Raw genomic sequence first — 13,051 nt, 5'->3', positions numbered from 1 at the left:
CCCCCCCGCATCCGCCACTGAGGAGGAGAGCCTTGGCTGAGTGGGTGTTCGGCAGTGGGAACCCGTCCACACAAGCGGGTGGCTGGAGACGGAAAGAGAGAGGGGAGAGCCGAAGGTCCATTCCTGTCACTGCTGTGTCTGCAGGAGGTAGACTGAGTCGGACTCGGCGGCTTCCGGTCGGCTACTACGGGCGCTTCACATACCTTGTCAGTTGTTGACGTCACTGCGCCTGCGCGGCTCCTCGTCTCGTCCTCAGTGCGCTTGCGTGGAAGAAGATGACATAGTCTCTGAAGCTCTTTTCTGTGCCTGCGTGCCCATCAGTGAGCTTTGAAGTGGTACGGCGGACCTGGGCTCGTGTGCCAGCAGAAACGGCCCCACGTGCCCACTCTGGCACGCGTGCCATAGGTTCGCCACCACTGTCCTAAGACTTTATCAAGCTTTTGTTACCCCTAACTAGCTGTACATAAAAAAATATCATTAATACAAAAAGTGTTAAAAAATGGTTAATTTTTTAAAACATTTAACTAAAAATGATTTTATTTTTAAAAAAGTGGGAGTTACATCACCCCAGCATGGCCAATCAAGGTGGACGAAGATTCTGAACCCAGAAGAAGACTGGGCAAAGATGTGAGAGCCGACGAGGGAACCTTGTGCATGTCAAATTGCTGGAGAGGAGGCGAGTATTGTTCCCCTTTAAAGAAAGTTGGATTTGTCCCCCAAAAAAACAGTATATTCCATGTATCACAAGTAACAAAAAAGGTATTATTGCTCATCGAATATGCCCATACAGGAAACAAGAAAATAGCTCTGGAGGATAACTGGTTAATAAATAAAAATTTACAAAAATATTACCACAAAAAACTGCATTTCACATTGCTCCAGATGCTGATATAGTGAAAACACACATAACAATAGATCCATAAAGTGCAATGCAATACCAAGAATGTGCAAGAAGATACTGAACATTCAATAAGCACATATACACTTTAGGCATACCACAAAGTTTTAGAAAGTTTTAACACTTAACATATCAAGCAGACACAAACAGGGAAAAGTGGATGGTAACGTGATCTTGCAAGATCCTAATGTAATAGCAACAGGTATTTAACCAAGCTTTTACCACATTTAGATGAAAGTCCTTAGCCATAGCTACTTAGTGCACCAAGAAGTAAACGTGGGTGTAGTTGGGGTTACAGCAGATAACCCTTTGTCCTTTGCCAGCTAATATTATTGTTGTTTTAACTGTAGATGACCACATACCCCACAGAAGAAGATGAAATCAGGGGCTAGGGAAACCACCAACCATGTCAAGCACACTGAAGGCCTGCCAGTGATGACCAAAATAAATGTGCAACTGGTATGTTTTTGGCCCTCTAGCAACTTCAGCGCAAAATTATAGCTATTTTGCCTACAAACGTCAGGTGGTCATAATAATCTGGCCACTCAGTGTATAAACTGCCTTAATAGAACAACAGTTTAAACCTGGCAGAAAGGGTGGGGGCTATAGCTCTAGGACCCATAGTAGCAATAAGTGATATTTGTAATTAAATGTAAATTTTTAAATGTCATTTTAGAACCAGATAGGTTAGGTACAGTACTATCAAACAATCTTACCCGTCCATTACTGATCACAGCCATTTGTCCAGGTAATAATCTGAGAACTTCACGGCAATATAGTTCCTGGGTCAGAAGTATGTCCAAACCAAGTGTATTATACTTTTTCTCAAAGGTATCACCATCCATTTCCTGAAGAAAATATGAAGCATTGTAAAGTAATAACAAATGTTCATAACATACTGCTAGAAAATAGAAGCAGTCTTTAGAACAAAGCAGTGCAGATATACAACCTATTGATAAGGACCTCAAATTATTATTATTATACAGGATTTATATAGCGCTAACAGTTTGTGCAGCGCTTTACAATATAAGGAAGACATTACAATACAATTCAAGACAAGATGTTGAGGGCCCTGCCCGTGACGGCTTACAATCTAAAAGGGAGGGAGAAGTGATACATGAGGAGGTAGATGTGTGGGGATGAATTGTTTGAGAATGTGATGGTTCAGTGGTTAGGTTGAGGTGGTATAGGCTTGGATGTTTTTAAAATCAAATGTGCAACAGATTTTATTTGGAGATAATTCTTTTAAAAACCCAGAACACTGAAATTAGGAGAAACTCAATGGCATGCCAAGACCAAAACGTATAATGAAGATTTAGCACCAATGTGCGTAATCCTTGTTGAATTTAAAACCCCTATTCTCATGCTAGAATATATAAAACATAAGGGGCACACTTGGTTCATATTCTATTAAATTCTATAGCAGAATCGGTATAACTAAAAAGACTGTTCTTCCCAAGATACTTTATGCACTTTGGAAATATCCAGTTTTTCCTGCACAAAGTTTTTAAAAGACTGATATATGCCCTAAATTAGGATGCACATTCTTTAAACCTACTATGTTGTACTTGTCTATTAGTGTTTGGTTATAAATTACACTAAAAAGGCCTCACAAATGTATTCCCTATACCACTGGTTAAAAGCTAATGTTGTGCTTTCATAAAGTAAAGCTGTAGGCAGACTCCAAAGGTTTACTACCCAAGCTTGATGGCTTTATGCTGGATCTCTTTATATGTAGAATACTACGAAAGCCCTAAATACCAAGTTACTCTGATATCCACCTTCTGTAAGCAGTGATAAACCATGATGTCATACATGTTAGGAACAAACACAGGAAAAATAAAATACCTGTAACTTGTGTGTCTACCATAACTTGTCATATTTTTGTATTGCAATGACATTGTAGTCAAGTGAGTTTCACTTCTCATCTGCTCTAGCATAGTTAATTTTTATAGTTGTATGTTTAATGCTCTTAAATAAACCCCCTTTCCGTTTACAACTTTAAATAAAAGATGCCTTAAACAGATTACACACCCAGTAACGACTGAAAGGAGATGTATCATTGAATTAAACGGCAAGATAATATGTTCCAGTTTTAATCTATATGTAAATTCAGGAAATGACTTTATATCTAAGTTTTGATTGGCAAGAAGAAGTCCTTCAGAACTCTGATTAGCATTTGTATTGAGAAAGGGTCAGGGACCAGAAGCAATGCAGAATACACAATTTTTGTCTACTAATTCATGAAGTATTCTAGCTACTCATTTGTGAAATCAATTCCATACTTAGACTGTACAGCTTGGATTTTACATATCTTAAAAGCAATAAACTTATATTAGCTGTGGGCATTCCTTAATATGTTTGCATATTACATTCTTAACAGAAATAATATGTGCTTGAAAGAAAACAGCATTAAATATTAAAAAGGGAAAGTGCACAGACTTTTTTTTTTTTTTTAAAGTAATGATACTTTCAAATGTTTTTGTATATTGGTTTATCCCAGGTGAATACCATCTTTATTTTCCATTAGAAGTAGAGCAGTGGGGGTCAGTAAACTAGAGAAGCTGAGCCTAGTCTATGTAACTATACACATACACCATCTGCAGTAAAACAGTGGCCCTTTACTCATCACACTGTATTCGGTGTACATACATGGTGCAGATTAATGGTCAAATTAAGTGGTTTTGGAGCTAGCTGGTCTCTTGGCCGAAAAAGTAACTAACCCACACAAATTTGAATTGCTAATTTAGGTGGGTATTATGCAACTTTTGCACCAAACACTTTTTAGATTCAACACGAGTATAATACAGCTGGAAGATAGAAGGAAGGTAGAGACATATTGCACATGTCTATGACTGTCCATCCCAACTCATGCACCAAAGCAAGCCGCCCACCCTTAAAGTGCACCTGTACTCAGACTATTGACATTAATGGCACGTTAGAGCAATCAATCATTAAAGTTCCCAGCAGCTCAGCTCAAAAAATTGTAAAAAGTGTAAAAAAATAAAGAAAAATAATGTAACTAAAAATAAATGTAACAAATTAAAATGATATATTTTAATACTATCATTTATATAATTCCTAATAATAATAATTTATCTAAAAATTAACCCCTTACAATAAAATTGGATTTTTTTTCCCCCCCAAGGGGTTAATATTTTTTTAACCCCCTCATGACAGCGATGCTCAAAGTATGTCGCTGTCACCTAGTGACACTTAGTGACGGCGACATTGTATGCCAGATGACCACTTTTAGCTTCTGGAGAAAAAAAAGATTAAAATGTTAGGTTTTAGTTTTAGGCTGAGAAGTACAGAAAAATGTCTAAAATCCTAGGAATGTGAGGTTTTTCCAAATAAATGAATGTATTTATTACATTTTTTTAAGCTGGGCTGTTTTTGTAAAAAATACTAAAAGTCAAAACTGGGGAACAGGTGTTTTCTTCACGTTTTTTCCTCTTTTTTTATATTTTATTTGTCGTAAGTGAGGCGTTAGGTACACATATGCAATATAAATATATAGCCCTATCTGTCCTCTAAAAAACAACATATAATATGTGTGGGTGCACTTTGTAAGAAAGTATATTACCGACGTGGAAGAATCGCACTGCAAAAATGTAAAAAGTGCATCAGTCATTAACGAGCATTAACTAAAAAGAAGCTCAGTCATAAAGGGGTTAAAGAGGCCATGTTACCAGACATGATATCAAAATTTGTTACTGCATAGAAACATAGAATTTGTGTACTCACTGTAAATCCTTTTCTGTGCATTCATTGAAGGACACAGCTGTTCAGAAGATCTTGACCAATGGCAATTAAGTAGTTGACTGGATAACAGGCTGGATATATAGATCCTAGTAGTCCCCCCAGTGTGGCCTGTGAGTGCATGCAGTAAGCGGGATCGGCTGTAATGGCTCTACATCTGGGGACCGTCTTGTTGGAAGTTTTTTTTACTTCTCCTCTGGTGTTGTATCGGACAGGTCAGTTCCGTCACAGTACCATTTGTTTCCTGGCCTGTGGTGCCCAGACTGCGGTCAGCAGCATTTTGCTTCTTCCTACGGATGTCCTGATGGGGTAAGTGTTTTTTCCCTGTGGGGACAAGCTGTGCTGCTCTCTCTCGACAGTGGGATTACAGCTACGCCCTGGTCCTAGGACTCCTCAGCAGCTGCAGTGCTCTAGGTTCTACTGCCTGTTCTGCTGTGCTTGCAGGCCGCAGTGGGTGGACTTCCAGGAGCTATATATCCAGCCTTGGCTACTTGATTGCCATTGGTCAAGATGTTCTTATCGGCTGTGTCCTTCAATGAACATAAGATAAAAGGCAGTAATATTATCCACTATTATCCTCACTATAAAATGAAACTTTTTGGGGACTTACAAGTGGTGCATTGATTTTCACTTTCTGACACTTTAGGGTGTGTTGGACTTTTGTGTCCTCCACTGTTATGCAACCCAGGACTGGGTACCTCCATTTAAAAGAAGGAAGAGTCACAATTACAGTATATGTGTCTACTTTTTACTAACATGTGAATAATTCTTTACATACAGTAGATCACCAGAACCCCTGACCAGAAATAAACACATTATCACACAGGATCAGAAATTGGATTTTAATGCAGTGTGTAAGTTGGTGTGCAAGAGTCATATTTTCTTTCTTGGTATTTGAACTACAAACTCATTTCTACTTGTGCATAGTAGAGAACAAATGTTTCTCTGTACAAATCAAAATGCCTTCAGCTTCTTTCCTGGGGGAGAGTGGAATCGCTGGGTTTAATTTAAATTGCAGGTATGTCTGCACCCAATATACACACATTGTGAGAGAACTCACACAGCAATAAAATGTCTGCTTACCGAAACAAGGAACTCTTTGATTTTATGCCCTTTAGTAAGTGCATCCACTGTCTCTTCTTTTGAAAGCTTTGTGAAAAATGTCAGCATGTTCTGGCTTTTCTGTGTAAGCAAAGCAGCCCATATTGCACGTGATATCAAAGTGTTATCTTCAGTCATCTTGGAGGTGGGATTGTTTAGGATACCAAGTCGAGCAATGCTGCTTTTTTTCTAACATAAAAGGAAAAAGAAAGCATTTAGCAATGCAAAATGTTAGCAAATAGTGATGTCCCCTAATATAAATTGAACTGAAAATAATATTGGGCATTTCAGTTACTTGTTTAACTTACTTGCAATACAAATAGATAAACAGTACATTGTGTGGCTACAACACGTAAAACATGAAGACATAGTTAGGAAATTCAGCTGTTGGTATTTAACAAAGCATTAGAATGGCCTTACTTGGTTGAATGGATTTGTAGGTTCTCCCTCTACAGGTTTGACACACTTATGTAAAAGAGGTGCTGAGACAAAACTATTACAATCAAACACATAGAAAGCATATTGTTGTTCATAAAAGTCATGCTTAATTTGACTACATAGTGAAACCTTGGCAAATGCCACAGTGAAGGGACCGGCACAGCATGAAAGCATACAGTAAGAACATTTATTGCTCAATGAACAAGAAAGTACATATGTACATGACAGAGTTGGCTTTGTGCATTACAAGAACATAATTATATGCCACTTATATGATGTATAAGGCAGTAATAGATTATATCTCATATTGCCCATCATGCTGGCTGCATATTACATACTGGGCTATACAGAGTTAGGCCCCGTTCACATAGAGCAATTTATCACGCGGTAATTCCCGCCATATCGCGGCAATTTACCGCGCGATATCGCTCTCCAATGCTTCTCAATGGGGCAAAGGGTCCTGCTTTCGCGTGTCGTGTGTCACTACAGCAGGACCCTTTTTGGAGCGGATTTAGCCGCGATTCAAGCTTGCTCAATGCAAGCATTTGCGCGACAAACGCGCGATTTGCGAACCGCTCAATGTGAATGGGGCCTTAAGGTGGAGATAAACGGCTAATAGTGACTGTGCATTATATATGGGAAATGTAGGTCTGTCATGCTAAAAAAGTTATACGCTATATTCTATACAATAGATCAGGGCCAAGTGCGGTAATATACTTTTTAGAGTTAAATGAGCCTAAATATTATAGACAAAACATGGTGAGGATATATAGTTGGATTGCACACAAAGAACCATTGATGATTAAAAAGCATTACAGTTTTTAGAAAAAAAACAGTTAATAGTTGTTTGCGCATCTGAAAAATATATTGTGAAGACATTAGGTAGATGAGAACATAACTTGCCAGCACACCATAGATCATTATTAACGGCTAAACATTTATTCAAGCGATTACACCACAAAGAGTGTTAGTGCAAAGTTTCAAAGCCGCGCAAGAACCCTTTTTGTCAGTCATGTGATCGAGGTGTCTTTCACAACCTCAAAACTCTGCCTGAACACGGTTTGTGATGTGACTGCTTTAATAAACGTTTGGACGATATTTAAGGATCTATAGTGTTCTGGTGACATACTGTATTTTTTGTCTGCCTAACTCAGTAACATACTTCTCTATTTTTTAAATGTGCAAACATCTATTTTAACTGTTAATGTTACATAGGTCGAAAAACGGTAATGCTTTCTAATCTTTAATCATTCTTCATGTATAATCCAACTATATAACTGCCTACCTGACCCATTGTTGTAAACAATAATTGCTACAGCACCCCTTTACTCCAGGTTTTTTCAAGGAACGCGTATGATTGGAATTTATTTAGACACATTAGGCCAGGCGCATAAGTGTTGCCCCAGCACAATACAGGCTGTGCTAGGATTATTTTAGCACATATAGCATTAAAGTAAAAGGATGTCACTTGTAAAGAAAATAATGAAAAAAGCCAAATTAGGCTTTAGAAATAATTATGGGCATAACTAAATATAAACTGGCAGTAATTCAGTGTTTGTAAAGCATAAAAGAGGAATGCAGTAATCTGCAAAGCTCAGACAAAATAGCCTTTAACAAGTCACGTTCTGCTTAATATATATTCAGTACTAAAGAAAAAAGCTCTTTGAACCGCAAATGAAACCTGACATTGTCTAGAGCCAAAGATACTACAAAGTTTTAGCCCCTGTGGTATGAGTCTAAGTAATAACATTAAACTTTAGGCCTACTGGTCTGCAGCACTTGTAATTCAGTGTGACATGCTTGTTGCTGCCGGGGTCACAACAAAGGATATATTTTACACTGGACTTAGTGTATCTTACAAAAGAGATGACAACATGGCACAAAGTTTAAGGTGCAAAATGTAATTTTGCCTTTATCTTACTAAAACTAATCTCCTTGTGTTAATGTTGATGTCTAATAATCCTGACCTCGTGAAGCTTACTTAGGACAAATTCTTGGCAGAAACCCTGCATTTTCCTTAATCTAGCAGGCTATGAAGTGTGATAGCAGAGAGAAACGACAATTTGTTTTGAATATATTAAGATGCAGCTTTCTAAAAACAATTTCAGGTGCAATAAAGGAAGTGATCCATAAGCTTGTGAAGGCTTTCAAATAGAAACGCTTTCATAACATCAAAGCCACACACTATTATGGCTACCAATCTTTTCCTTAATATTGCATCATCACTGATCTGAATGTTAACTATATCTACAATGTAGATTGCTTCAAAGGCTAAACATACAACACATTCAGGCCTTGTTCACACCAAATGCAGAGCAGATCTGCATGAGTTTCTGCATATGCAGTGTAGTGGGTTGTGCCGCGTTTTTGATGCATTCTGGGCTGTTTTTAGTAAAACGGCCCGGAACGCCCAGAACAGGTAAAATAGGGCCTGCTGCAGTTTTTTTTTACCTGCTCTGGAACTGAATGCTGCAATGTGAACTGGAGCTAAAAATACCATTGGAATACATTGGACGCAGTTTTGCTCCGGTCTGCAACTGCTCTGCGCTTGGTGTGAACCAGGCCTCAGAGTCAAAACTTTTATTTTGAATGCACTAAATTGAGAACACCTGCTATGAAACCGAGCACAAAAGTCAAGACCATTTGCTAGGTTATCACAACTATTTCCAACATTACTGTTGGCTAATGTTACAGTGGTCCTGTAACTTCATAATAAGAATTAGGCTGCAAACTTAAATGAGTACATACTTAGAATAGTGTGATTGTAATTTGTACTTTTCTCAACTTGTTTAAAGGTTTTACATCCTCAACTGGTGGGTCGTGACCCAAAGGTGGGTCGCGACTCCATGTTCAGTGGGTTGATGCGTGCCTTCCACTTTTCCAGGTAAGAGGCTTTCTCAGTCTCTTCCTAGAGCAACAAAGTCAGTTCTCGCACCAAGCAGCATTCAAAACATGCTGTCTGGTGCCGAGTGTTAGCTTGAGGTAGGGTGGGCTGGAGCTATGGCCGTGAGGGAGTTCCATCCATAGGTGCATGGCTTACAGCTCCCTCTCATGCCCTGTAGAGGTGCCTGGATCGGAGTGACATCACATTCTTGCTCCCGGAACCTCTACAGGGCGCGAAATGGAGCAGTACAAGCAATGCACATATAGATGGAGCACCGTCACAGCACAGCAGTCCACACTGGACCCCAGGCTGAGGATCCACTCCAGTTCTCGAAAATTAGGAAGACTAAGTGCAGCTTAAAAAAAAAAGTTTGTATATGTGTGTGAGAATGTCTGAGTGTGTGAGATTGTGTCTGTGTTTATGTGTGTCAATCAGTGTTTTTGAGTATTAATTGCACAGTCTCGGGCGATTATTGCACTTCACCATGCAAACGCATCCACTGTGCGTTCTGTGGCGGGAGGTACGTTGCGCTGCCATTCATTTGAATAGTACCCCAAATGCATCTCCCACCCACAGTTCGATTGCCTGCACCAGAACGCGTAGTACCGCAATGCCGTGCGTTCCATTGCCGTGTGACTTGGGTCACGACTTAATGACCAAGGACAAATGTTACACAGGTTGAGAACCACTGTTTTACAGTATACATGTGAGGATTAAGACCCACTCTATTCGTAGTGAAACTAGCCACTTGTTCCATATACAATATGTTACTAAAGCAATGCAGGGATGTTCGGTTGTTACAATGTATGAATGGAACTGGGGTTCACCAAAAGCACACAAAAAAAAAAACAACATGACAAGTCTTTTTCCACTTCTGCACCTTGTCCTCTCTCTGAAGTCACTAACTACTCAGAAGAATATTAGTGCTCTAATGGTCTAATGTTTCCAGAACACTCCTTTCTACTGTATCCACAGGCAATCAATTATCAGGCAGAACTGCTTGATCATAACTCTAAAACTAAGCAGCCAATAGCGGAGGTCTTTGTAGGGGGGATTTACTTTTCATTGGAGCTCTATTATTTCAACTCATTTTAGTTCAGGATTACAATAGGGATGCACCGATACCACTACTAGTATTTTGTATGCCGAGTACGCATACTCGCCCAAATGCTCCCGATGCCTATCCTGATACCAGAATTTCCCGTCTCAGGAAGCCGGGCAGCGAGTCATTACACGCTGCCTGGCTTTCTGATTGGTCGGGAAGCTGGCTCCATGCTTTCTCGTCACCAGGGAGCATGGAGCTGGCTTCCCGGACCAATCATGAAGCCAGGGGGTGGGTAATGACTCTCCCCCCAGCTTCTTGATTGATCAGGAAGCTGGCCGGAAGACGGGTGGCGGTTATTGACTCACCCCCCAGCTTCCTGATTGATCAGGAAGCTGGCCAATCCGGAAGCTGGGCGGCGAGTCATTACCCTCCCCCTGGCTTCCTCATTGGCCAAAAAGCCGGCTCCATGCTTCCTCGTCACCTGGTGATGAGGTTGAACCTCAGGTATCGGAATTCAGTATCGGCGAGTACCGGAAAAAAATATTGGTACTCGTACGCGGTGCATCCCCATTTTACAATGTTAAAGTGACACTAAACTCAAGAGTTAAATCTCAAAAATGTATTAAAATACCATAAGGGCTAGTTCACACCAAACGCGTTCCAGGAGCAGAGCAGTTACAGACCGGATCAAAACTGCGTCCAATGTATTCCAATGGTATTTTAGCCCTATTTTACCTGCTCTGGAACGCATGCAAACGCATCAAAAACGCAGTGGGACGCACTGAAAGCGAATTTTAAACAAAGACGGCCTGGAACGCATCAAAAATGCGGCATAACACACTGCGTGTACAGAAACTAATGCAGATCTGGTCTGCATTTGGTGTGAACAAGTCCTGACTGTTAACAGAAATGTCTCTTATTAGCCACCCTCCAGAAGGAAGGACAGTGTCAGCACCAATTCAGAGATGATTTGAGGATCTACAGCCGAGAGATACACAAATAAACTACATTTTTGTTAATAGTTAAGGTACTTGAATGCATTTTTTTTTTAGATTTAACCTGGGTTTAGGGTCACTTTAACACTTGCAATGTTGCCTTTTTTTGTGCATGGTAAAGGTTGCTTACACTTCAGTGAACTGAAATATGGACAATAATAGAAGTTTATGATAAGGACTAGTATAAGTGTCTCTTTTGATACAAATATTTGTTACATTATACAAACACTGACATTGCCTTACTTCAAATATGCTAACATGCAGCACCCTTGTCTCAAAACAATGGAAACAAATGAAAATATTTTTGGTTCAACACCTATCTTAGATACAGTATAATATTAGGTAATAAAAATTAGTAGTACTGTACCATGTGTTTCACAGCTTTAGCAAGCAGTTGTCTCCCAGCTGGCTTGTCAAAGTCAGCAATAATCCAGATGGTGACTGCATAAATTACATTCTCATCTGAAAGTAACAAATAGCACAGGCTAAGCATTCCAGCGCTGGAATTATTAAAGCTACACAAAGTGTTTATTTCACATACCCAAAATAAAAATGCATTTACAAGCAACAGTTCACATCAGTTGCAGAAGGTTAGGGCAATAATAAGAGCAAGCTATTAACGAAAGTGATCAGATTATTAGAAAGAGTCGATACACATTCTTTGGATTCCAATCCATGCATTATTTTTGACCCTAGGCACAAATGAGCACTTAACCCTTACACAGGGAGGGGTAGCCCCATTGCAAGGATTAATAGCATTTTTACCCAGAGTAGTTCTTTAACTTCTTAGCACCCGCAATCTGTTTAATAACATTCCCGAAACATGCCCTGGTCTGAGTGTTTGTTATTAAACAACATTCCCTTTTTGTACAGTAAGCCAACACACACAAAAAATGTATGCCAAATTAAAGTCCTAAAAATAAGTCAACATATTTGGATATGCAAATTAGTTTTTCTGTGTTCACAGAAACACAGTCAGAGCTAAATTTAACCTGGGCATCTAGGCATCAATGACTTTTTTGTTAGGAAAGAGTTATGGTAGTGGGTTTTTTTTAAATACATGAAATAATAATTTTATAGATATATGTATTCAAGTCCGTTTTTGTTATATCTGGCCAACGTTCAGCTTTCAGGTTAGGAAGGTGGCGAGGATCAGTTTTAGAGACAGGTTATACTGAGTGTACCGATGTTTACAGTTAAAGTCACATTTGATTTTGGCACTCAAGGATCATTCTAGTCTAGAATATTCACTTCCCAATTTTAGGCATATACCCAAGTGGAAATGTATTTCCTGATTGTGAAAACCCTTGGTACTGAAACTTTGGTGCACCAGGCGTTCAGTATCTGACAGGCTGCAAGCAGCCTTTCATGGATTTGTCTGGAAATACTTCTCTGGTATTACAAACAGGCAATCATAAGAGATTCCCAAATAACTAGACTACTGACAACACAGAGTGAAGCAAACTAATGCTGTACAGAGATGCCTGCATGTAAACTGAAAGACCTTGGCAAGGAAAATGTGTTTTCTTTATGCCTTTTATGGCTTAATATTCAATTCTGACTGAAGTGTACCTTAAACAGCCACCGTTATCGTATCAGCTGCAACCATTGACACCACATTCTGAACATAAAGTTCTATTTTGTTGGTCATGTGTTCCTAGGGGTTATAGTTTTATATATTACCATGAGAGTAGCTTTTAAATGGATAAAAAAAAAAGAATGAAAAATTACCTTCTTTTGTTACATATTTCATTTTTTCAGAAACAACTGCACTTCTATCCTGAGAATCCAGGTATGAAAATATTTCAAAATCTTGAAAATTATATTTAACTGCAGGATAAACAGGAATATATAGTTAAGACATCTGTTTTTTTTCAGGGAACAGCAAATATTATTTATATATTTAATTTTAATATAAATATATATTT

The 13,051-nt window shown here is 39.0% G+C and overlaps 1 protein-coding gene across 1 annotated transcript in view; it reads right to left on the bottom strand.

Moving 5' to 3' along the window:
- The window catches only part of UGGT2 (UDP-glucose glycoprotein glucosyltransferase 2), a 214,568-nt gene that overhangs the window by 95,993 nt on the left and 105,524 nt on the right, over positions 1–13,051 (bottom strand). The window contains 4 exon segments of the mRNA XM_018568049.1: positions 1,615–1,746; positions 5,744–5,950; positions 11,491–11,585; positions 12,855–12,953. Coding sequence (XP_018423551.1) covers positions 1,615–1,746; positions 5,744–5,950; positions 11,491–11,585; positions 12,855–12,953 — 533 coding nt within the window.

Source organism: Nanorana parkeri, unplaced genomic scaffold (assembly GCF_000935625.1).
Source record: "Nanorana parkeri isolate BGI_ZX_2015 unplaced genomic scaffold, ASM93562v1 scaffold1130, whole genome shotgun sequence".
Lineage (NCBI taxonomy): Eukaryota > Metazoa > Chordata > Amphibia > Anura > Dicroglossidae > Nanorana > Nanorana parkeri.
The sequence above is the reverse complement of the archived record's forward strand: the minus strand, read 5'-3'. Positions and strand labels throughout refer to the sequence as shown.